At 49.9% G+C, this 25,888-nt stretch overlaps 1 protein-coding gene across 2 annotated transcripts in view; it reads right to left on the reverse strand.

The window, feature by feature from the left end:
- Window positions 1-2,999: 2,999 nt before the first annotated feature.
- The window catches only part of ABL1 (ABL proto-oncogene 1, non-receptor tyrosine kinase), a 160,131-nt gene continuing 137,242 nt past the window's right edge, over window positions 3,000-25,888 (reverse strand). For both annotated transcript variants that reach the window (XM_012457968.2, XM_012457969.3), the window contains exons 4-11: window positions 25,035-25,307; window positions 17,006-17,090; window positions 16,215-16,392; window positions 14,201-14,385; window positions 11,590-11,742; window positions 10,321-10,410; window positions 9,816-9,980; window positions 3,000-6,686 (exon numbers count right to left, since the gene is read on the reverse strand). In XM_012457968.2, coding sequence (XP_012313391.2) covers window positions 4,972-6,686; window positions 9,816-9,980; window positions 10,321-10,410; window positions 11,590-11,742; window positions 14,201-14,385; window positions 16,215-16,392; window positions 17,006-17,090; window positions 25,035-25,307 — 2,844 coding nt within the window. In that variant the 3' untranslated portion in view covers window positions 3,000-4,971. The remainder of the gene's footprint in view (window positions 6,687-9,815; window positions 9,981-10,320; window positions 10,411-11,589; window positions 11,743-14,200; window positions 14,386-16,214; window positions 16,393-17,005; window positions 17,091-25,034; window positions 25,308-25,888) is intronic.

The following is a 25,888-nucleotide window of genomic DNA, read 5'->3' on the forward strand; positions in this document are numbered from 1 at the left end:
ATGATCTCTGCCGCCCAAGGAGCTGGGCTAGCTGGAATACTTTGGCTGGAATACTTCCTTTCCACTGTGAAAGGAAGAACCGAGCCCTGGGGCACAGCTCTCCCCTGGTCCAGTTGGGGCTGGCTGCACTGTCTACAAATTATCTTGCCATGGTAGGCACCATGCTGTGTGACTTTGGCTAAGCCACTTCACCTCTCTAAGCCTCAGTTTCCTTACCTGTCAGAGGACAGTGACAAAAACTCCTTCATTTAAAAAAGTGGTGGGCCAGGCGCAGTGGCTCATGCCTGTAATCCCAGCACTTTGGGAGGCCAAATCAGGCCTATCACAAAGTCAAGAGATCGAGACCATCCTGGCCAACACAGTGAAACCCCATCTCCACCAAAAATACAAAAATTAGCCAGGAGTGATAGCGCGCACCTATAGTCCCAGCTACTTGGGAGGCTGAGGCAGGAGAATCGCTTGAACCTGGGAGGTGAAAGTTGCAGTGAGCTGCGATCACACCACTGCACTCCAGCCTGGCGACAGAGGGAGACTCCATCTAGGAAAAAAAAAAGTGGCATGTGTGTTTCCGGTGGTAACTTGGAGAAGGGCCGTGGGGTGGCTGGAATGCTGAATGTGCTCACACGTGGGCTGCAAGTTTAGGAAAATGTCACTGAAGTGCACTGCACACTGAGTGTGCACCTGTTGTAACTGCATGGTCTGACACAGTTTCACTAAGTGACATACCCGCTAGCCAGTGTCATCCAGAAACAGACCTGCCCCCAGGGCACCCAGGGCCCTAACCAGGCACGACCTCCTCCATTCCGCATTCCCCTCCGCCCCGACTTCTGACACTACGTGCTGGCTGTGCCTTTACAAGAATGGAGGCTTCTGGTGCTGCTGCGTGCTGTCTGGCTGCTCTGCTCATGGTTACGTGGTGAGATTAACTCACATCGCAGTACGTGGGCATGGTCATTGCACACATATCCACCACGTGTACACACTGTCACTTTGACATCTTCATTTCTGTTGATGGACATCTGTTTTTTTTTTTTAAAGAAAAAAAAAATCAGGCTAGGTGTGGTGGCTTACACCTGTAATCCCAACACCTTGAGAGGCTGAGGTGGGCAGATCACTTGACGTCAGGAGTTTGAGACCAGCCTGGCCAACATGGTGAAACCCTGTCTCTATTAAAAATACAAAAATTAACCAGGTGTGGTGGCGCGTGTCTGTAATCTCAGCTACTCAGGAGGCTGAGGCAGGAGAATCACTTCAACTTGGGAGGCGGAGATTGCAGTGAGCGGAGATCATCCCATTGCACTCCAGCCTGGGGGACAAGAGCGAAACTTGGTCTCAAAAGAAAAAAAAATTTTTTTTAAAGACAGGATTTCACTCTATTGTCCCAGCTAGCGTCCAGTGGCACAATCACTGCAACCTCCACCTCCTGGGCTCAGGCGATCCTCCCACCACACTCAGCTAGTTTATTTTTTTGTAGAGATGGTGTCTCACTACGTTGCCCGGGCTTGTCTTAAACCCATGGGCTCAAGCAATCTGCCCACCTCAGCCTCCCAAAGTGTTGGGATTACAAGCATGAGCCACCTTGCCTGGCCTTTTAAGAAAATGTGATACCTTAGGCTGGTGTTTCGTAAATAGTAACAATATTAAAAATAGCTGCCAGCCCCTTTGCTGGGCTTGGCCCACAGGTATTCCCTGGTTCAGGACCTCAAAGGCGGGACTGGAAATGACCTGGAAACTGCTAGGTGTGTGCACAGAGGTGCATTTTTCTGGGGCTGGGATCCACAGTTTTCATTAGGTTCTCAGGAGGTTTTGTGACCTAGGGAAGGTTAAGAAACCACTCTCTTAGAATGGCTAGACCAAACTAAGTTTTATAAGCTCGACTGACATCCATCAAAGATCCTCATTCAGGGGATGAGAGGCATCTTCCTCCACACTGGCCCAGTGCAGCCGACCAGCCTCACATGCAGGAGTTGACTCTGGACAGGAAGCCACAGCACTAAGTGCTGGGAGGGCAGGGTGACAGTCCACATCTGACAGGAGGAAGCAGCTGTGGATGTCACCAGAGTTGTCCAACGCCTTCGTTCAGATGTGGGAGCAGCCATTCAGAGGACACCCCTGAAAAGCCCCAGAGTTGGTAGGTCTGGTGGACAGCTATGGTTCAACCGGCAAGGAACTCGGGGGCCCCAGCCTGTTTTTGTCCCTTTGAAACAAGAGGGGGAGAATCTGGTGCCTGGCACTGCTTGTAACCACTCGCTCTGAGCGCCCTATGGTGGGCGCCACCAGCGCCAGCTCGCTTGGAGCTCCACCTGCCGTACAGCATATCTCACTCCAGGTCTCCTGAGAGGAGGGAGCTTCACCGAGCCGTGATCTCCACATGCTCTGCTGAGCAGGATCTGCACCCCTGACAAGCCTGCTGGCCTGATGAGTATCACTATCCGAGGGCGCTGCTCACTTCCCAGCCGCCCCTTTCCAAGCTGTGAGCTCAGTGGGGACTGAGCTGGGGAAGGGCGGTGGGGCTCAGTCTGGGATGGCCTTCCCAGGCTCCGAAGGCCAGCACACCGCCGCTCCTCCTCGTCCACACAAAGATCTAAGACACCTGGCATGAGGAACACAGGTAAGTGAGGGGTGCCTGGGGGTGTAGGGCAGAAAGGTGGAGAGAGAACACGCACACGTGGGGAGGGATTTGCCCTTAGCCAGCCTTAGTCTGGTGGCACAGCCCACTCCCGGTGATTCGGGCAGGGCTGGGCTGCTGGCAGGTGAGTGCCAAGGGTGCAGGAAGGGTCCAAGCATAGCAGGGCAAGTGCCTGAAAAACGGCTGTGGGCTCCCAGGCCGCAGGGGCCTGGGGCAGCTGGGGCCAACCTTCCACCGTTGCTCTGTGAGACCTGACACCGGCCCCAGCCCCATCGGGACACCAGAACCCACTGCATCCCGGCCCCCACACACACAGGCTCAGAACAACAGGGCAGGATCACAGGCCGAAGCAATCTGCCAAGGATTCTAATGTTGTAAACACTGATTTATTTAAAAAATACTACAGAGGAGAGATTTGGATTCAAAAAAAAAACACAGAGAATCATATACAGAAACAAAATGCACTAGACCCAGAGACGCAGAGGAGCCACCGCAGACGTCTGAGGGAGCACGGCGGGCGCTGTGCACGCGCCACTGATAAAAGAGCGTCTATAAAAGATGCATACCGAGAGATATGGGTACAATATAGTGGCACATCACGTTAACAAAAAGAAGGGACCAGTACCTCATGGAAACAGGCGGTCGGGGGACCTGGGTGGATGCTTTGCTTTGTCTTCAAGGCCGCTGTCGGTGACTAAGGCCTCCCTCGGGCTGGGTCACAGCCGTTGGGGGCAAAGAGGTGATGTGCTGTAAGAACCGCATAAAACGATCCAGAGAAAACCATTTCTACCAGAAAAATAAAGTCCAAGTTTAGGTGATGAGCATAAAGCTAGGGCCCGTGTGAGGCTGGTGGCACGAGGCAGCGCAGGGGGCGGGAAAGTGGCTCCTCCTCGCTCTCCCAGTGTGGAGACCGGGGGGCAGCCACCTGCCCACTGCTCTTAGAGTTAGCTGCTCTGTCAAGGTCCAGGAGACCCCAGGTCCCTGCCCAGAGTCACAGCCCCCATACCTGGGCTCCAGCCTGAGGCAGCCTCGGGGAAAAGATGCCAGGCGTGCTCTGTTGAAACACTCGATGCTTTCAAGGGCTTCATTTGTGGTTTTCCTAACACTCCCTGATGACCCCCACAGAACATGAGGCTATGTCACTCATGGTAATTAAATAAGATATTCGCCCAGTTTGAGTGCAGCCGGGACTGGTCAGGGCCCTTCCTCCTGCGTGTGTGCAAGTGCCTGGTGGCAGCTCTGCTCTCTCAGAGTGGCTATACAGAGGCAGGGCTTTGAAATGCTTCAAGAACTCAGAAAAGTGAAGACTGCCTTGTTCCAAAGGAATGGGCCTTGTAAGAATCTCCCTTATCTTAGAGGAGCAGGGAGGGGATTGGCCCTTTCAGGGCACCCAGATGTGTGAAAGGAAGGTTTACTCTGGGCCCCTGCAGACCTGCTTGGGCCCAGTCTGGGGCTATGTGGCACCAGCTGTTCACCCAACTAGCCACTGTCTCCCTTTTGCTGGGGGAGGGATGTTGGCAGTGACAGTGACCTGGACCCTTGAGACTCAAGCTTTCTTGCCAGGATTCACAGTGCACGTCACAAGAGAGCTAGAGCTGGGCTCTGGGGGTTGTGGAGAGGACAGATGAAAACGACATGGCCCGTGCCTCGATCCTTTTCAGCTCCCACCTGCCCAGGACCCAAAAGGCTGGTTGGCTTTAGCACCCTGTTTTCCACCCAAATCAAGAGCCGTCCTGCACGTGAGGAAATGTTGAGCACACCCTGCCCTGGGCAGCAGCAGAGGGCAGAATGATCAGCCATGTGCATGGCTGTGCGTGCCCTTCCCGAAATGTGGTTCTTGAAGCGTGTCTTCAGCATAGGAGGGGCAAGGCCAGGGAGTGCAGGCAGAGGGCCTGACGCATAGGCCTCAGTCAGGCTTCCATTCTTGGAGAAGTGGAAGGAAAAGGCCCAGCCAGGGGCAAGAGGGGCTCCAGAGAGAAAACGAAAAGGACACTCCGAATCAGCCATTCCCACCTGGCCTGGAGAGCCGTCTGGAGCGCTAAGCAGGAGCGAGGCTGGCAGGCCCCAGCATGCCAACTATAGTCCACGGGGTGGGAACTCCACAGATAAAACTCGAGGACAGAGATGGAGCAGGGTGCCTGGGCAGGGAGGAGGAAGGTGCAGGAGGGCAGGTGGTGCAAACGTAGGCAGTAGAGCTGGACTCCACGGGGCCCTCGGCTCTGCCTGGTGCAGAGCTCTGGGGCCAAGGTGCCAACTCACTGGTCCCTTGTCAGCCACTGTCACAGGTACGGGTAGACCGGTAGGCAGCTCCGGTGGGCCTGACCCCAAACACCTGGCTGCTGCTACCTCTGCACTATGTCGCTGATTTCCTTCACCGAACTGAGGAGCTTGCTGAAGTCCTGAGTGGCCGCCGGACCACTGCCTGCTGTCGCCGGGCAGATTTGAAGCTCCCGGAGATTATTCTCCAGTTTGTTGATGGCCTCTCGGAAGGCAAACTTGTTCCTCATTTGCTGGATGGAATCCACATAGCTCACGCAGAATGTGTAGAGGTTTTTGCCGGCCTCCAGGACCGCGCTGTGGCTGGCCATCTGCTCGGAGTTCCTAGAGATGGCGAGGCACAGTGCCTCGGTGCTGTCCAGGACCACGCCCTTGGTGATGGCGCCGCTGGCAATCCGCTCTGGAGGCTGGCGGGTTTTCCGAAGAGACACTCGGGTTGATATGAGAGGGATGAAGGCAGTGGAAGACGGCTGGTCCCCAGCCAGGGCCGAGGATGCTGATGGCAACGTGGAGGGAATGGGGGCTGGGCTGACAGGGGTCCCCGATGGCTTGGCAGACTGTGGCTTTGGAGTGGCTGGGAGTACCGGCTTTTTGAAGCCCTCTCCCAGCTGGCTGGCCTTGGCAGCGTCACTGTTCACAGCATCAGCCAGACTCGTGGCTTTTGTCTTTGCTCCCGGGCCTGCCTCCCCGGCCGCCTCCTGGCTCGGGCTCTGCGATGGCTTTCCTCCAGCCTTCCCTGCAGAGGCTGCTGGTGGGGGCGGTGGGGCAGGTTTGAGCCTAGACAATTTCCCCTTGTCCCTGCCTGGTGACTCAGAAGAGTGCTTGTGCCTCCTCACTCTGGACTCCTCGGTGGGACCCTTGCTGGTGCCTGCTGGTGCACCTGAGCCTGCTTTGCTGGTGGGGGGCACTGGCTCAGCTACAGCAGGGGTCCCTAAGGCACTACCCTTCCCAGCTTCTTCCTTGTGGGGGAGGCCTGAGGCAGGGGCCATCATGGCCTGCCGACGGAGGAGTTTTGGAGTCAGGCTGGGAGGGCTGGAGCCCGGGCTAGACTCCATGATGTCTTTGAAGACCTCATCAGCAGCTTCCTCATTCTTTTTCACCAGCCTGGGTGGGGGCGTCACTGTGCCTCGGGTCACCTGGTCAGGCCTGTTCTCCCCTGCCCTCTTCCGAGGCAGAGCTGGCTTCTCATTTTTGTGCCCTCCAAATGTGGACGAGTCAAACTGTCTTCCGGTGGACTGCAAGTCCCGAGGCAGCGTGACTGACCTCCACTCTGTGTCCTTGGCCCCATGGGGCACGCAGGAGGCGGAGCAGGAGCGCAGGAAGCGCTTGCTGGAGCTGCTGCTGACCTCCTCCTCGCCAGTAGCTAGGCGGCTGCTGGTCAGCGTGCTGGACTTCTTCCACAGGTGGGGAGAGCGGAAGCCTGAGCCCCCGGACTCCCGGAGGGCGCCGTTGGGGACCCCAGCCCCGTTGCTAGGCTTTGGGGACTTGGCTGGGTCAGCTGTGTCCAAGGGGGTGAGAGCCAGTGCCCCGTTGCTGATGTCCCGGCCCTCTTCCTCGCCGGCCCCTCTGCGCTCCGGCTGGCCGTCCATCTCCCGGAAGGAGCTGCTGCGTTTGGGGGGCGTTGGGGCTGTCTTCTTCTTCTTCTTAATCAAGGCGCTGAACAAGTTGGTCTTTTTGTCTTTGGGGAGAAGGCGCTCATCTTCATTCAGGCCGCCCTCCGGGGGACCTCGCTCTTTTCGAGGGAGCAATGGAGACACGGCAAGCTCGTGGTCCAGAGGATCTGAAATGCAAGGGGAGGAGCTGAAAACTCCAGACCGAGGCTCCTGTGGCCCAAGCTGGGGCTGCCCCCATCCCATGCTCCCCAGAGGAACACCCGAGCGTCTGGGCTCAGACAGGCCTGGGTCTGATAACCGGCTCTGATGTCCACATTCCATGAGGCCAGGCCAGCCCCTTCTCTCAACCTGTCCTCAGCTTGCTCACTCGTAACCGCACTACAGAGTTGTCAGAATGCAGATGACATCGCAAAGGTGAAGCATGTGTCATGCTCCTCTCAATAAAACCATCACTGCTGTTAGGATTGTCATCAGGAAAGGCTTTGGGCCAGGTGCAATCCCAGTAGGTAAGAGATTAGGAAGCTGAGGTGGGTGGATCACCTGAGGTCAGGAGTTTTAGACAGCCTGACCAACATGGAGAAACCCTGTCTCTACTAAAAACACAAAATTAGCCAGGCGTGGTAGTGTGCGCCTGTTATCCCAGCTACTTGGGAGGCTGAGGCAGGAGAATCACTTGAACCGGTGAGGCAGAGCCTGCAGTGAGTGGAGATCACACCACTTAACTCCAGCCTGGGGAACAAAGCGAGATTCCAACTCAAAAAAAAAAAGGTCTCTTTCCCTGAAAATGGGAACAAAAAGCTGGATAGCTGGATGGCCCTGGCCTCTTCATCCCTGCAGTGGTTTACTTTAAGGCAGCAGCCCCCACCCACATCACTCTGTGGTGAGTGAAAACGATGTCAAGGCCAAGCAAAGGGTCAAAACCTGTGGCTTTCCTGCCAGCCAGCTAGCTGAGAGGCCTATGAGGAGCTCTGGGAATAGGTGCCAGGTTCCACAGTGGGGAAGGGACAATGGGCCATTATGCACAGGAAACAAGAAGGGATGACCTCTGACAATTTTTAAATGGGCACTCTTTACATACCAATCATAGTTCATAAGAAATCTTTTTGGTGGGCCAGGCGTAGTGGCTCACGCCTACAATCCCAGCACTTTGGGAGGCTGAGGTGGGCGGATCATGAGGTCAAGAGATCAAGACCATCCTGGCCAACATGGTGAAACTTCGTCTCCTTTTTGGTCCTCGTTCTAACCTAAACTTTGTATCACCTGAAATTAAACCAACTCGTTTGAAAGAAAAAAAAAATTAGCCGGGAGTGACGGTACGTGCCACTACTCCCAACTACTCGGAAGGCTGAGGCAAGAGAATCACTTGAACCTGGGAGGCAGAGGTTGTAGTGAGCTGAGATCATGCCACTGCACTCCAGCCTGGAGACAGAATCAGACTTCGTCTCAAAAAAAAAAAAAAAATCATTTTGGTGTTGCCAAGCTCCTGCTAGTGAATGACAGAATTCTCCCTTAGAGGTCAGCTGTAAGAAGAGGGTTTCTGTTGGCACTTGTAACCCAGAACAGAGGTACCAGTATGCATTTATCAGAACCCAAGGCAGCACAGAGGATATCAGGGAATGCCGAGGCCCTCCCAAAACTTTAATCCAGTGGAAGGAGGCCAGGAGAGTGAAATAGCAATGAATTATGCACTGCTCGGTTTCAATGCTGAGCAGTTAATTGACACACTCGGCTCACCAAGAGATCACTATCAAAATAACCCTCAGATGAAACTGACGGGCATAAATGAACATGACTACTGATCACTGTGTTCTTAATAAGCACAGCGTTCCCACAGAGGCCTTTCCTCCCTACTGCTCAGCCACCTGAAATTGGGAAAAAAAAACAGAAGGAGGAACGGTGGAAGATTGTGGAGAGTCTATATGCCATAACCTCCAAGTGGGTGAGCAAGATGACCCAGAGGGGCAGGAACTATTGTTAATTTGGATTCATTTGGCATGAAAGCCTTCTAAATGTGCATTCTGGTACGTAATATACGTGCTCTACTCCTACGGAAGTGGACATCTGTACTTTACATGCCGTATATATTATGTGGGCTGCACGTTCAGCTTTTTTTTTTTTTTTTTTACACTAATATGAGTACATGATAAAGAAAACTCGGGTCTATAGATTCTGCTTCAGTAAACATCCCACCATACATCTCCATAAAGCGGGGCTTTGTCCCGTCCCTTCACAGGCATCCAGTCTGCGGTCATTAGAATGGAGTCCACCACTGCCATCCCCAGGATCCTCTACAATCCCAGATGGCTGGCCTAGACCACTCCCCCCAATATAGCTTGGCTGTGTCCCCACCCAAATCTCACCTTGAATTGTAATAATCTCCACGTCAAGGGTGGGGTCAGGTGGAGATAAATGAATCATGGGGGTGGTTTCTCCCACAACGTTCTCGTGGTAGTGAATAAGTCTCATGAGATCTGATGGTTTTATAAAGGGGAGCTGCCCTGCACACGCTCTCCTGCCTGCCGCCAAGTAGGATGTGACTGCTCCTCATTCGCCTTCAGCCATGATTGTGAGGCCTCCCAGCCATGTGGAACTGTGAGTCAACTAAACCTCTTACATTTAGAAATTACCCAGTCTCAGGTATACCTTTATTAGCAACGTGATAACAGACTAATACACCCCTCAATGCTTTTGTTTAGCTGGTCTGCAGTAGAAGCTGGACCGCTGGTTCAGGGGGTAAACACAGAACAGAGCCTGGCCTGTAGGCACACTATATGAATGTTGGCAAATATTATTTTTGCTAGTGTCTCGAGACCCCTCCTGAGCTGACTCCCTTGCTTGCCTAGGGAATCACACCAGAAAGATGCTCTTCCCAGAGACCACCAGGACACCGGCTCTGTCCACGGGCGTGTCCTGGTTCCGCCTGGCTGCAGCGAGCTTGTCACATCAGTGCCTTCGCTGTGAGCTGCTCGTCACACGGCCTGGTCTGAGACAGCAACCACAATTGCCGCGGGTAACAGGTCAGAGATGGGCTAGCTCCCTGGTGGGCTTCAGAAGCACCTCTGCCTATGGGACGGAACCCAGTGCTGGAGCCTATGCTCCTCGGTGACTCCCAGAGGAAGGGGACAGGAGGCAGCTGGGGAGAGAAGAACCTTTCTCCTTCCGAAGTTGAACCGTTGACAAAGGCTGTGCCTGCCCTTCTGTGCGGGCTCCATTCACAGCTTCCCGTTGGCCTATGCTGGCCCAAACGTAGCCTCTGGCAGGGAGGGGAAGAGCAGCGGGGGAGTGGGGGGACATACCGCTCTCTCCCTGGCCCTTGGAGTGAGGCACCTCAGGCAGGTCGGCGGCGTCTCTGTGCTCCGCAGCTCTCCTGGAGGTCCTCGTCTTGGTGGGCAGCTCTGGGGCCTGCAGCAAGGTGCTCGCAGCCCCACGGACGCCTTGTTTCCCCAGCTCCTTTTCCACTTCTAAGAATCACACAGGCACAGAAACAAAAATCCAGCACCCATCACTACTGGTGTTGGCTTGGTATGGTGGTTCTCTTTCTTTGTAAGATAACAGTGCTCAACTGCACACAACTAAAGAAAAGGCACCTGGATGCCAGAGAAACAGCCCTTAGCATTTCTCAGAACTGCAGGGCTGCAGTAGACAAGAGAGCAACACTCCACACCTCTGCCCAGCTTTCTGGTCTCATTGGACAAGCTGGTCTGTGAACTTCCACCAGGAAGTGAACTCAATGACCCAGGCTGTAGTCCCACACAGCCGCCCTTTCACCTCACTGCAGTGACCCCAGGATGAGAACTTTACCATCAGAGATACTGGATTCCTGGAACATTGTTTCAAAGGCTTGGTGGATTTCAGCAAAGGAGGGCCGGTCAGAGGGATTCCACTGCCAACCTGGACAGATGAAACCCAAGTCAGACGATCCATGAGGTCCGGCTAGCAATACAGGGCCAGCAGTTCTCAAGGAAAAGTCTAGAATGAAAGCAGCATTCCAATCCTGCTAACCATATTTTGCTGCAACAAGTTAAAATGACGAACGCCATCATGTCCAATATATTATAGACATTAAGAATGTGAAAAGACAATAGATGCTGGCAGGATTATGGATTGTAAAACCCCAGAGAGATGGTGACAGCAAGAACTACATATACAAATATATTTTTCCCAGCCCCACTCTAGTAGGTATAGAAAATTACTAAGCCCAACATTCTTTCTTCATGGTTATCAAGGTCTGAAGTAAAGAAATTCTCATGAAAATGAGACTACATGAGGACTAAACAGCCTGACAAAGCCTAGTGCTGGGGACCACAGACAGCCACTCCCATACGTGTCTGACCAGAGGAGACACTGGTACAACCTTTTTTAACGGTTTGGTAAGATTTATCAAAACTTAAAATCCACACAGTTCTTTGAACCAATGACTCAACTTTTAGAAATACCAGCCAAAGGCCAGGCGCAGCGGCTCACGCCTGTAATCCCAGCACTTTGGGAGGCAGAGGTGGGTGGAACACATGGTCAGGAGTTCAAGACCAGCCTGGCCAACACAGTGAAACCCCGTCTCTACTGAAAATACAAAAAAAATTAGCTGGGCATGGTGTTGTGTGCCTGGTAATCCCAGCTACTTGGAAGGCTGAGGCAGGAGAATCACTTGAACCCAGGAGGTGGAGGTTGCGGTGAGCTGAGCTCACACCATTGCACTCTGGCCTGGACAACAAGAGCAAAACTCCATCACGAAAAAAAAAATCACCTTGCACGCTTAGCTACTATAGCAGAAGTTCTGAAGGTAGGGCCCGGGAATCTGTATTTAGGAATAAACCCAGGTTTGGTATCCATCAACATCATTTTTGTTTTAAAAGACAAGTTACACATATACTATTTAACTGTAAATAAACGTCAGTAGAGGCCCTGAAGAAACTCGGAAAACTATGTATCAAATGGCTACAGTAACTGCTTCTGAAGAACTGGAATGGAGAGCTAATGGAAAGACTTTTAACTTTGTGTGCGTGCTCCTGCGCGGTTGGAATTCCTGCAATGCCCACATACACTTGTGCGAACGGGCTGAGGAAAGCTCACATGCTCGCATGAGTTCGTAGACCTTCTCTGGGCAGCCTTCTGGGCGCTCCATGCGGTAATCCTTCTCCAGCAGCTCATACACCTGGGACAGGTCAATTCCCGGGTAAGGGGACATACCATAGGTAGCAATTTCCCAAAGCAATACTCCAAATGCTGAAAGAAAACCCAAAGAGAAAGGCTGATCAAGATGTATAGCATTACACTGCATTTAAAATCAGTTACCTCTGCAGCAGACTCAGAAGGGACCGCCCCAGCAGCACCCAGGCTCTTTATCATCAGAAGACCGGGACAAGGCGGGTGCAGTGGCTCACGCCTGTAATCCTAGCACTTTGGGAGGCCGAGGTGGGAGGATCATTTGAGATCAGGAGTTCAAGACCAGCCTGGCCAACATGACAAACTCTCTTCTCTACTAAAAATACAAAAATTAGCCAGGTGTGATGGTGTACCACCTGTGGTCCCAGCTACTTAGGAGGTTGAGGCAGGAGAATCCCTTGAACCCAGGAGGTGGAGGTTGCAGTGAGCCAAGATCCCTCTACTGCACTCCAGCCTGGGTGATAGAGTGAGACTCTGTCTCAAAAAAAGACCAGGACAGAACAAGACTTTCAGTAAACTCATCCCACAGACAAACACGCTGGAGGAGGGCAGATGATGAGTTATCAGACCCTGTGGGGTCTTTCAGGTAATGCAACCATCTTTTTGGGATATGTGGCAGAAGGAACCTGGCACTGGAAGTCAGCCGGCCATGTTAACTCACAGCTCTGTGCCTGACCAGCTCTGTGCCTAACTGGCCACCACTATTTCTGGGTGCACAAGACTATCTCCAAAGCCCCTTCTAACTCTAAACATGTTATAAAAATCTTATGAAATCTTTGAAAGTTTTGAAATCCCAGATTGTGGCCTGAAATTCCATTTCCCATTAAAGGACAGATTCCTTGGAGAAATGGGTGATTCAGGCCTGGGGCACAGAATGAACCTGGAATATCTTGTCATTTAAGGGCACAGATATCATGGAAAACTACAAGGGTAATGTCAAAATGACTAGGAGCTGATGTGAAGTTCCCACTCGCCAAAGATGAGACAATCTGAATATCAGCAGGGAAAATAACTGTAGTGGATTGAAACACATCAAATATATGTACATTTGAGAGTTCATAATAACACCATGAATGACAAACGACAACAAAAACCTATTTGGCCACCACTGAAGGGCATTAAAAAACTAACTTGTGGCACGGCGTGGTGGCTCATGCCTGTAATCCCAGCACTTTGGGGAGCCAAGGTGGGCAGATTGCCTGAGCTCAGGAGTTACTGGATTCCTGGAACATTGTTTCAAAGGCCTGTGCAACATGGTAAAACCCCATCTCTACTAAAAATACAAAAAAAACAAAACAAACAAACAAAAAAAAAACAATAGCCAGGCGTGGTGGCAGGCATCTGTAATCCCACCTACTTGGGAGACTGAGGCAGAAAAATTGCTTGAACCCGGGAGGTGGAGGTTGTAGTGAGCCGAGATTGCACCACTGTACTCCAGCCTGGGTGACAAAGCAAGACTCTGTCTTCAAAAAAAAAAAAAAAGAAACTAACTTGTAATTTTAAAAAACTGGTAAATAAAAGCAAAGAAGCAAGAATTGATTCTGCTCTTCCTATATGAACTGTATCACTGAGTAACCAAACAGATGAGGAACTGTTTCTCCTCATATAAGTACTCCACTAATAAATGACTAGGAAGACAGAATTAGAGAATTCCCATCTGGTAACCCCTAGTAAACTACTGGATCTAGGCAGTGTATATCAATAACTGCTAAAAAATGACCCAACCCCCACCCCCACAAAAAATGATAGAAAATCAAGCATTCTCTATCTACTGATGGAAGGGCACACCACCTTACTTGAAAAAAAAAGATCCACTCTTACTTAAAAAAAAAGTCAAACCTGAATGTGATGAGGCCATCCAGATCTAACCACCCTTTACTAGGAATACTGAAGCCAGAGAAACATACTAAGTCACACCACAGGTGGCAATGAGCAAAACCCAGAACATAAGAAACTCTGAGGAATAAATGACAGTTTTTTCAATAAATAAACAGCAAGGGAAATAAAGACACGAAGAGGGGGCTTATAGAAAAGACTTCACAGACAGATCAGCACATACACTGTGTACCGTATTTGGACCTCAGGCCAAATACACTGTTAGAAAAAAAAAAAAAAAAGGGTGACCGGGCACGGTGGCTCACACCTGTAATCTCAACACTTTGGGAGGCCAAGTCAGGTGGATCACCTGAGGTCAGGAGTTCTAGACAAGCCTGGCTAACATGGTGAACACCCATCTCTACTAAAAATACCAAAAGTTAGCCAGGCGTGGTGGCAAGCGCCTATAATCCCAGTTACTTGAGATGCTGAGGCAGGAGAATCACTTAAACCCAGGAGGCAGAGGTTGCAGTGAGCCGAGACTGTACCACTGCACTCCAGCCTGAGCAACAGAGTGTGACTCCATCTCAAAAAAAAAAAAAAAAGAAAAGAAAGGGAAGAGGAAGAAATCGACAGAAAAAGGAGGAAAAAAAAAGCCTCCTGTAGCCAGGAAGGACCATTCCCGTGCAGCAGTAGCCCTTACCCCAGACATCGGACTTGATGGAGAACTTGTTGTAGGCCAGGCTCTCAGGCGCAGTCCATTTGATTGGGAATTTGGCTCCGGCATGGGCAGTGTAGGTGTCCCCTGTCATCAACCTGCTCAGGCCAAAATCAGCCACCTTCACCAAGTGGTTCTCCCCTACCAGGCAGTTTCGGGCAGCAAGATCTCTGAGAAAGGAAAATGTTGACCGATGAGAGCTCTTGGCCAACTCTCTCACTTCACAAATCCACCACTGCTGAGCAAAGGTGCAATGCTGACAATGGGAAGACTGAGTCCTGTGCCTTGGAAGTTAATGCCCACTGCAATTAGCACAGCGTCAGCCTCTCGGCAAACACACCCTGAGATCCTAACATGGGGAGACGCTGGCACTGGGAGCAGGCTCCCTGGCCCCGTGACCTGGAGGTAAGTTAATTACCTTGGGACTCAGTTACCTCATCCGTAAAATGAAGACGATAATAACGGCACCCACCTCTTAGGGTTGCTGTGAGTGTAATTAATTAATATGCTAAGTGCTTTGACTGATGTGCTGGGAATTGTAAGTGTGTAACGCTACTCTATGCCAGGCACAGAGACGAACAGCCCTTGACTGCAAGAAACTTCTATTAGAGTGCATCTCCACTTGTCCTATGCAGACTTGATGGGACAAAATAAAATAAAGCCCGTGGCATTCTTTATCCACACTGTGCTTCCTACTTCCTCCTTTCTTCCTGACGCTTACCCAAATGTATCCTAAAAACTCTCTCCTGTATAATCTGCTTCCTCTCACTTCCTGGTTCTGCCAGGGAGTAGGAGTCTAATCTTTGGTTCATGAACGTTAACCATGAAATCACAAGGCAAATGGGAAGAGGGGAATGACAGGAAGCAGCAGCTTGAGGCGATGGCCGCATGAGATAGCCTGATCATCAGCAACGAGAGTGAAATCAAATACAGAAGAGTTGTGCCTAAGAGGATTTTGGTAAAGCATTTTAAGTTCGCTCGAATGAAGAAGGAACAGACCCAGCCATGCAAGGCAAACCAGAAGTCAAGCAATCTCAATTTGCAGCATCAGAGGGTTCACTTTCCTGAAAGCCAGGAGTATGGCTCAGGCTCTCGTGGAGCATAGAAAATCTGTCTTACAAGGAGCCGCCAGCATTTCACACATGCTACCCTTATTCCTTGCTATGAAATCTCATGTAGAGTTTCATACTTGAACTAATTGGATAGGAAAGGTCACAGTGGTGGCGTGGAGAACATCTCGTATAAAAGACGCCGGCAAAGCCCATCAGGCTCTGTCCTGCATAGCCGTTGCTTTGCTAGGGAGCCATTTCCACCAGCAAAGAATTCGAAGACCAAGATAATTGTGGCACATTTGAAGGTCAAAACACTTGAGGGTTTAAAACAGCAAAGACGCTTAATTTAGACCTCCACATACACAATTCTGACAATTGTGGAAACATCCCTGAACCAGAGGACAGCAAGTTAAGTGGAGAATAAAAAGATAATAAAGAGAAAGCAGGGAAAAAAAAAAAACAACCAAACACACTAAAAAAAAAACCCATGTACTGGCTGTTACCATGAGTTTGTGTAAAAGCAATGCCTGCGGCTCCCAGGGAGAGGTCATTACTGAAGGACGCTGGCCCCAGAGGAACAAAGAGCACTCTATTTCAGAGGGAGCTATGATGATTAGGAAGGATGCCTTTTATGAACTTCATTTAATATTCCACTTAGCCCAAAATGGTTCAAAAATTAAATATTTCTTACGTCGGGGATTAACTGCTCCGCCGGTCCAGAGTCTAGGTCTGGCTGAATTCAGCCCTGGACACATGCCCGAAGCTGGCTTTGCCAGGGGCCTAGTGTTTGCCTTTATTCCAAAGTCCAATGTGTTGCCAGCACTGAGGTTAGAAGTTGTGCCCTGAGACCTCCTAGGCTGGGGCTTTTTGTAAAGGCTGCCTGGCTCCCGGCTCCTGGCTCCAGGCCCCACAGCTCGGAGATGCAGGCTGCCCAGCCAGGCCCCTACCTGTGGATGAAGTTCTTCTTTTCCAGGTACTCCATGGCTGATGAGATCTGAGTGGCCATGTACAGCAGCACCACGGCGTTCACCTCCTGCCGGTTGCACTCCCTCAGGTAGTCCAGCAGGTTCCCGTAGGTCATAAACTCGGTGATGATATAGAACGGGGGTTCCCGGGTGCAGACCCCTGCCAACAAGACACTGAGGACTTCAGCACATGGCTCCCCTCCCACTGAACAAACAACTGTCTAAAGAAAAAGTCTTCTAAAGGATTCTGACTCTGCTCCTGAGACCTGGGCCCAGCTTCTAACATGGTCCCAAGCACCCGTGTTCCGGGACTGTGCTCACATGGGAGGGACATGGCCAGGCTCCTTTCTTCTTCTCAAGCCAGTGAACTTGAATTCACACAGGGAGAGGCTGCCACAGAGTTCAGAAGCAGACCTGGCCCCACCCCAAATGACCTTCACCACTGTCAGTTTACCCCCAAATGGTTATGTCTACTTACAGAATCACTTCAGTGAGAAAACTTGAAAATTCTCAAGCTTCAGAAACTAATTGCAGATTTGCATTTGACTGCTCTTACGTATCCACTTAAAATAATCACATTTTCTCTCTTGTACTTACATTTGCCTATGTGCCCATCCCACACAGGCCTCATCTGACCAACGGCCGGCACTGGTAGAGCACAAATGTTCCAATTAGGCTTCGTGCAGTGAGCCGTCTGTGCGTCTTCCCCAGTGCCTGTGTCACTCTGCGGGTGTGGTGCGAGACCCTCTCTACAGAGCCCCAGGCCTACTCACCAAGGAGTTGGACCAGGTTAGGGTGTTTGATCTCTTTCATGACTGCAGCTTCTTTCAAGAACTCTTCCACCTCCATGGTGTCCTCCTGCAGAAGGAAAAAATGAGGGTGAAATTATTTCAGCAAGTGCTTTTAAGTGGGTAAGTAGGACTTGAATGGTTAATACAAAATGGCTTCAACACACGCTCATCCTGGGCTGCCTTTTGTGATGGCAGACGGGTTCCGTAACAGCTGACCAGCACCCTGATGACACAAAAAACTTTCCCCTTTCCCCTTTGGGAGCAAACTTTTGAATTCTCCTCCAGGGCAACAGGGCAAAGCTGGCTTGCATGTGCAGACAACGTGCTTCTGGTGCCTGCTAGGCAGGCCACACGTGTTTCCCCACCTCTTGGAGTTCATGGTGGTACAGGAGAGCTACACGGGCAAACACCACAAACGTGGCACTCTTTCCCCAGGGAACCTGGTTTCCAAGGGGTGCTAACACACTCAGCATAAAAACATCACCTGAAGAGTCTGAAATGTACCTCATGTAAGGGAAGAGACCCTGGTGACAAGAAAGAGATACTGCATCACAAAGAAGAGCCATGTCTCAAAGTATGGTAGCAAAGAGGATGCTGAACTGCTCCGGCACGTGGTCGTGGGCTCTTAATGAAGCAGTCATCACTGTCTGTCAGGTCAATTACTCAGAGTCTAAAATAATCCTCACCAGCAGCTCCCCTAACAACGAATTCACAAGGATCATCAGTACATGTCACATTTTAACAAGTCCACAGCATCTAAATGCCGAGGGGGAGAAAAAGATAGAGCTTGGGCCCAGCACAGATAGGCCGTGACTTCTACAGGTCCTCGCATCTTTTCAGTCTGGGCTCAAGTTTGAAGTGCCGTGGCACTGAGCCCTGGGGACAACCCCATCACACGGAGCCTTGACCTTGGCCTACATCACTCAGCCTCTTTTTGACAAAAAAACGCTACTGTCTACTGAACCAGCCATCAAAAAAAGAAGCAGGTGGGTGTTAAATGATATGGTCTGTTTGCTGCAAGAACCTGGCTACAAAGGCCAAAGAAGGAAGTGAGATGCCTCCAAGCTTACAGAGTTTGGAGAGAAACACTGTACAGGGAACAGGGAGTGAACGTCTTAAAAACTAGGTTCCCCAAAGAGGAAGGCTTCATCAACTTTCTGTTAAATGTGGAAGCTTGTATGTTCCGGCCCCTTTGGGAGACAGCGTCCTGACAGTCCTGCTTGCTGTGGCTGCCCCGGTTCCCCCACTGCTGTGGGGGAGGCTTCCAGAGGACGGGTCAACCTTTACTTATAGCATTCTTGCTTTGGCCCATCCTGTTTACAAGTGAAGCATGACCAGTGAGGCTATGTGTCAGCCCATTATCTCTTAGCTCAGGGCTCCGTGAGACTGAAACTTGGAAACAATTTATTGCTCTTTAAAAATGGTGAGCTGCTCTTAATGTCAATTAAACCTCGTTGGTAGTCACCGTGCCAAGCTGTCCGAGGGGGAAAGAGCTCACCCCTGCCGCCACCCCATTGGTCGTTTAATTCTTCTGAGTCCTCTCTGCTCCTTAATGTGCTCAACAGACCATGCTGTTTTTGGCATGGAGTGCTCTGATTTACCAGGGTGACACGTTAATGTCAAAGGCTGGACAGTGAATGCCTGCCAGCATCCAGGGATTCAATGCTGCTCACGTACAGGACTGGGGCTTCAAGAATATTGCCTGACCAACAGTATGGTTAAAAAGTAGCTCTCAAAGGAAGCTTTCTAAACAAGTGGGGTTTTTCTTTTTTGAAGACCACGTAATAAACCACACACAATGAAACCATTTCATAAATGTCATTTGCTTATATAGCTACTGACCATCTTCTAAGAGGCCCATGTTATAATCTTGAGAGGCATGTACATGCAAAAGGAACATGGCTTTCAAAGGCAGCACTCTTTTCATCTGTCTCTCTTTTCTCTCTTACATACACACAAACACACGGGAGGGAAGTATAAATAATTCCTTCTTTTTCTTACAGAAAAATTGGTGTGAATTTGTCTCCCCCTGCTGGAATCAGACCTAGTTTAAAAAAAATTTTTTTTTTTTTTTAATTTTTTTCTGAGACGGAGTTTTGCTCTTGTTGCCCAGGCTGGAGTGCAGTGGTGTGATCTCAGGTCACCGCAACCTCCACCTTCTGGGTTCAACTGATTCTCCTGCCTCAGCTTCCCGAGTAGCTGGGTCTACAGGCATGCACCACCATGCCTGGCTAATTTTGTATTTTTAGTAGAGACAAGGTTTCTCCATGTTGGTCAGGCGAGTCTCAAACTCCCAACCTCAGATGATCTGCCCGCCTCAGCCTCCTAAAGTGGTAGGATTACAGGCGTGAGCCACTGTGCCTGGCAGTTCAATTTATTATTTTGACTATTAACAATAGCCAGCTGAGTGTGGTGGCTCATGCCTGTAATCCCAGCACTTTGGGAGGCCCGGGGCATCGCCTGCCTATCCTGCGGGACCAAGTACAGCCTGGCGACCGCAGGCTCTGAGCTGCACGGCCACTCTCCCTACGCATGGCCCACCCTGTACAGCCAGAGAGCCATGCGTACAACTGCCAAGCATACGACTGCCCTTCCTTCTTGGCCTCTTTCTGAAGCTCTCCAAATAACACCCATTTCCTGGGAGAAAGAAAATAAAACTGAAACACACTGTGCTAGGTGGAGTCAACAGGTACTCTCTCAACACCACAGGGGAGAGCAAACTGACGACACAGACTCCTTGGAAGGCACTTTGGCAGTATGGTCAAAGGCATAAATGCTCACGGTCCCTGATCTATAAGTTCTGAGAAGCTGACCCACCAAGAGGCTTTCACATATATGCAAATGAGGCTAATCCCTGTGCTGCTGTTTGTAACAGCAAAATATCGGCAATAAGACAAAGGCCCACTGAAAGTTGGTACATGTTAAAAATATATCCACACAAAACCAAGACAACCTTATGTATACTGATGAGGACACATTATGTGGACAACAGAAGGCAGAGAGCAGCGTCTATAGGATGCTGTCCCATGCTTAAGAAAAGGTTCACATATGTGGACTCAGGACAGACACAGAACTCGAGGGTGGGAGGGCACTGTGTGCATATAGTACCTATTGGGAAAAATATATCCTGTACATTATTTTCCACTGTTTAAGTAGTAAATCTGTCAGTTAGCTCATGAGTCAATCTAAATGCCACAGCCAGATCAACAACGGTCTTTTCCAAAGTCTATTACTTAGAGAACTGATTCTTAGAAAAAAAAAAAAAAAAAAAAAAACGCTGCTGTCCAAACTTTGAATACAGCTCATTTAAAAATTGCAGCCTCTTAGCTGGGCACAGTGGCACAAGCCTGTGATCCCTGCTACTCAGGAAGCTGAGGTGGGAGGACTGCTTGAGCCAGGAGTTTGAGGCCAGCTGGGCAATATAGTGAGACCCCGTTCCCACACCTCCAAAAAATTAGAGCTTCTTGTACTTGACTGTTGGTTTTCTTAAGCACGTCCTCCTAAAACACAGATAGTAAGACAATGTCCTGCCCGAGACTGTCAAAATTCAAGGGTGCAGTTCCCAATCAATGGGCCTTTGCTGTAATTCCAGTTTCCCATATGCCAGGGTCAGCCTAGTGTCCTCCTTTTTTCCTGTTCTCTTCCCTCTTCCTTCTGCCCAGAAGGTACATGACCCAAGGCTGCTTTACTTGTTCACTAAGGAGTCGTGGTTAAAAGTAGGCCCTTGCTCCCCCTGCTGGCAACGGAGGACTCTGGCTCTGCCCTTGGAGAGGCCAGCAATAGGAAATGGGCTGGATGGGTGGAAGCTGAGAGACCCAGAATTGGCTGAGGGAAGGATGCTTGGGCGAGGCTGCAAGGATTTTTCAAGGGTTTTGAAGAGGAAGGTAGCTCAGAGCCACACCTGTAAAGGAAGCGAATGGGAGAGTGGGGGAAAAGTTGGATTCTTTTATTTTTAAAAGGCATAACTACGGCTTATGTAAATTTTTATGGTGTTTGAGAAATAAGAATCTGGTTTCAACTTAAAAAAAGAAGAGCTGAGCTGTAGAGCTGAGTGCTTGGGCTCAAATGCTGATGCTGCCACTCCTGGCTGTGTGATGCCAGGCCAGTCACTTAACCTCTCTCTCTGCTTCCATTTTCTCAGCATTAAAATGCTGATACAGTGTGAATGTCCCTTAACTGAAATGCTTGGGACTAGAAGTGCTTCAGAGCTCAGATATTCTCAGATTTTGGAGTATCTGCATTATGTAGCACCAGATGAGCACCCCAAATTTGAAAATCCAAAATCTGAAACATTCCAATGTGCATTTTCTCTGAGCTGCATGTTGGTGCTCAAAAAGCTTCGGATTTAGGAGCATTTAGGATTTGGGAATTTCAGGGTTTGGGATGCTCAGCCTGGAAGGATCTTAAGGTCGTGAGGAATCAATGAGATGTGGTGTGTAACAAGCACGGAGACCTCGGCCAGGCACACAGCAAGGGCACGGTGAAAGCCGAATGTTAGCCACTGCCATGATTTAGAATCCACTCAAGAATTTCAGCTGTTTGTTTGTTTGTGTGTTTGTTTTTTGGGAGACAGGGTCTCACTCTGTTCCGCAGGCAGGAGTGCAGTGGCATGATTACGGCTCACTGCAGCCTCAACCTCCTGGGCTCAGGTAATCCTCCCATGTCAGCCTCCTAAGTAGCTAGGACTACAGAAGCACCACTGCGTTTGGCTAATTTTTTGGTATTTTTCGTAGAGGCAGAGTTTCACCATGTTACCCAGGCTGGTCTTGAACTCCTGGACTCAAGGAATCCACTGGCCCTGGCCTCCCAAAGTGCTGGGATTACAGGTGTAAGCCACCACGCCCGGCAATTTCAGCTTCTATAGCAAGGGTAAATGCCCAATGTTGGCACTAATCTTATTTGGCAAAAAGGCAACATACTGCAGGGATGTTTTTGCACATGGCCAGGAGGAAGGAGGGCTAATTTATTTAGCAGCTGCTTAGTACCATATTTTCAGTTAACACACCTCTAGAAAGGGACATACTGCCTTTTTCCTAATTACATACCACTCTGGGTGACTGCCCACAGAAATCCATGCAATGATATACTGTAATTCTTTACCAACTGTGAGATCATAAGTGAATTAGGCTCTTGGGAAAAATTATTAAAGTATAATTAACAGCGGAGTAACACAGCATTAGTAAAGCACATTCTGAAAGGCACCCATTTTAGATTCACTGATGTAAGAAACCCACCCGCTAAACCACACTGGTCTCCAGTAGGCTCTCTCCTCCAGAATCTCCTCCTTCAGCTGTTCAGAAAATAATGCCACAGCATCATCTACTGAAGCAGGGTTTCCTCAAATGTCAAGTTGTACAACTTCATCTCTGAAGTTTTCAGACAAGTCTTCACTGGTTGAAATCTAGTGTATTTTGTGCTTTTAATCCTCATTTTACAAATCCTGGTAAAAGTGTGGTGAAGTCTAGGCCTTTCCCAGTTTGCTGGGCTGGTCAGGGCCCCATTTCTTGGGTCTGGTCTTCAACCCTGTGGAACCCAAGGAGCTGGGGCACCTGCACAGCCCTGGCCCTACACTGACAGTCTATAGGACTCTAGGCGATGGCTGCTTTGCTCTTTGAGTTCTTTCATTTGAGGATAATGAACTAACTGCACATGCATAAAAGTGTGGCTAGAGGTATAAAAATCTGGTATCTCCAAGCCACAGGCGAACCACATTTGTAGGGGATTGCTGTATTTACAAGACACCTTTGCTGAGTCCTGGTGCTCTCTAAGGTAACAATCTCTGAGAAGGTGAAATCAGATCATGTTATTCCTGTGCATCAAATCTCTGAATGGCTGGCTCCCCACGGCCTCCATAAAATCCTAGCTCCTTAGCCAGGCCTCAAGGCCACCGTGACTCACCACTGTACCCCCCAGCTCCTGTCCCTCGGCCAAGCCATGCTTATTCACCGCAGCCCACCACACACAGCGCCCCAGTCCCTCCTTCGTTCAGCCACTGGTGGTGTCCCGAGGATTGCTGTGCTGCAATCCTTCTTGCTCCTACTACCTGGACCACCCCATGCCTCAGGTGAAGAACTCTGTCCCATTCATTTTCTAATCCCAGTGTTGAGCCCAGGAACTGTCAAATAAAAGTGAGGAACCTGATATTTATTCAATTAAGAAAAAGTCTGCTGGGTACAGTGGCTCACACCTGTAATCCCAGAACTTTGGGAGGCTGAGGCAGGCAGATTATGAGGTCAGGAGTTCGAGAACAGCCGGGCCAACATAGTGAAACCCTGTCTCTACTAAAAATACAAAAATTAGCCAAGGATGGTGGTGTGCACCTGTAGTTCCAGATACTCGGGAGGCTGAGGCAGGAGAATCACTTGAACCTGGGAGGCAGAGGTTGTGGTGAGCCAAGATCACGTCCCTGCACTCTAGCCTGGGTAACAGAGCCAGACTCCATCTCCGTAAGAAAAAAAAAGAAAAAAAGAAAAGAAAAGAAAAAAGTCCAGGGCCAGGTGTGGTGGCTCAGACCTATAATCCTAGCACTCTGGGAGGCCGAGGTATGCAGATCACTTAAGGTCAGGAGTTTGAGACCAGCCTGGCCAACATAGTGAAACCCCATCTCTACTAAAAATACAAAAATTAGCTGGGCTTGATGGCAGGTGCCTGTAATCTCAGCTACCTGTGAGGCTGAGACAGGAGAAGCACTTAAACCTGGGAGGCGGAGGCTGCACTGAGCTGAGATCATGCCACTGCATTCCAGCCTGGGCAAGAGTAAGACTGCATCTCAAAAAAAAAAAAAAAAAAGAAAGAAAGAAAGAAAGAAAAAAGAAAAGAAAAAGTTCTATCTGAGAAATATCCAGGGTCCTTAAGGTGACCCAAAAACATGTCCCTGCCCCAGTGCCAGTCCTGCCCCAAAGACAGGTGTGACGAATGACAGTATCAGGAAACCACCTCTGGTTTCTAGGACTAAAGAATGTGATCTTTTCTCTAAAGCAGCTGCTTTATACCAGCCAGAGATCATACTTCCTATTTCACTATGCCTTTGAGTGAAGGCATCAGGTAAGTCACAGAGTCCCTAAAGGGCAGGCATCTGGCCGCACCAGTCTCAATGTGTGCACCTGACTTCTGAGACACATGCACAAACTAAGCTCTATTTTTCCCAGAGGTGGATGTTTCAGTTATTTTCTAATAGCTACAAAAAGGGGCTCCCTCTCTTGATTTCTGTGCAAAGGTCAATGTAATCAAAGTGCATTTGAAACAAGTGGAGATAATGTAAGTCAACACTAGGGGACACCCTCACCACAGGGAAAAGCCTAGATCACATTCTGAAGAACACGGAGGGCTGAAGATGAAAATTTCCTTCCCTTGTCAGCCTAAGGATTTCAAAGAACTTCAAAAGAAGAAAAAACCTGCCTGGAAACTACAAACACTATTCATTAGTGGAGAGGGTGAAAGTCGCAGTTAACAAGAAAGAATGGACTGTATCTGAGTTGGTAAAAAGCGAGTTTCCCTGACGCCTTTCTAGCGGGGGCACTTCCATCTCTGCCTGCAGGAGTCTGGTCAGCTGCAGAATTGGAACCCACTGGTGATGCCTTCCAAATCAGCCAACAAAATTCACACAAGAGTCAAACGCATTTTGGTTCCATCTTCTTTCAAAACTCAGAGATCCTTTTTTCCTCCTTAACTCTCCATAGGAAGTGATCTCCATGCTGCACGAACAGAATGGAAATCCACGGCTTTAAGAGAATCTTGCCACAGAATGAGAAAACTTCTCCAAATGACTCATCTTTTATACCAAAACCCCTCCAAGCTTGTCAGCTCTCACCCCGTGTGGAAACACACTGGGACTATGAGAATGATTCCACTCTTACGAAGAAACAAGGATGACTTAAGACCGAAAATTCAATTCCTTGGCACCAATGAAGCCCTCAGATGGCAGGTGGAAGGCAGGCTTCTGGGCAGGTGCGCTGCTGCCCACAGATGCCTCACCCCACATACCCTGCGTGCCCCGGCGGTCCCGGCCTACCTTCAAGGTCTTCACGGCCACTGTCAGGCTGTACTTCTTCCACACGCCCTCGTACACCTCCCCGTACTGGCCCCCGCCCAGCTTGTGCTTCATGGTGATGTCAGTGCGCTCCATCTCCCACTTGTCGTAGTTCGGGGACACACCGTAGACAGTGGGCTTGTTGCGCTTGGGGGCTGGATAATGGAGCGTGGTGATGAGCCCGTCGGCCACCGTTGAGTGATGATGAACCAACTCGGCCAGGGTGTTGAAGCGGCTCTCAGAGGAGACGTAGAGCTGAGGGAAAGAGGGAACAGCTTCAGCCCACAGAGACAGGCCAGCTCAAAGGGCTCACGTGAGCCAGTATGGCTGAGCCTTAATTCACTGCACAGCAAAACCTCAGATAAGCGGTTCTCCATACAGGACCGAGTGTTTAGAAAATCGCTTCTGCTGTCTTTCTCTCTGTGTGCTATAACTTACTTGCTCGAGCAGAAAGACATAATAAAAGGTCCCAGGGCCTTTGTGCCTGCTGCTGCTCCCTCTGCCTGAAATCTCCCACCCCCTCATCTTCCGTGCCCAGTTCTCACTTCTCGTTCCAAGGCCAGTTTAAATGTCTGTGAAGTCTTCCGCGATCACCCAATCTAAAGTCATCACCCGGCACTGGTCGTCCTACCACCTGTCTTACTTCTCGGCATTGGACCCACCACTAGCTCATAATTTCCTGTTTATCTGCTTAATTACTGTCTGTCTCGACCTAATAGCAGGGAAGCTTCATGAAAGCAGAGCCCTAGGCTGTTTTCATTCCGACGTTGGGAACAGGAAATCAACATGTAATAAGTACTCAATAAATAACTGTTGATCAAATTAGCACACAGAAG

Source organism: Aotus nancymaae, unplaced genomic scaffold, assembly GCF_030222135.1.
Source record: "Aotus nancymaae isolate 86718 unplaced genomic scaffold, 86718_ANA_hifiasm-v0.15.2.pri h1tg000003l, whole genome shotgun sequence".
In the NCBI taxonomy this organism is placed as follows: domain Eukaryota; kingdom Metazoa; phylum Chordata; class Mammalia; order Primates; family Aotidae; genus Aotus; species Aotus nancymaae.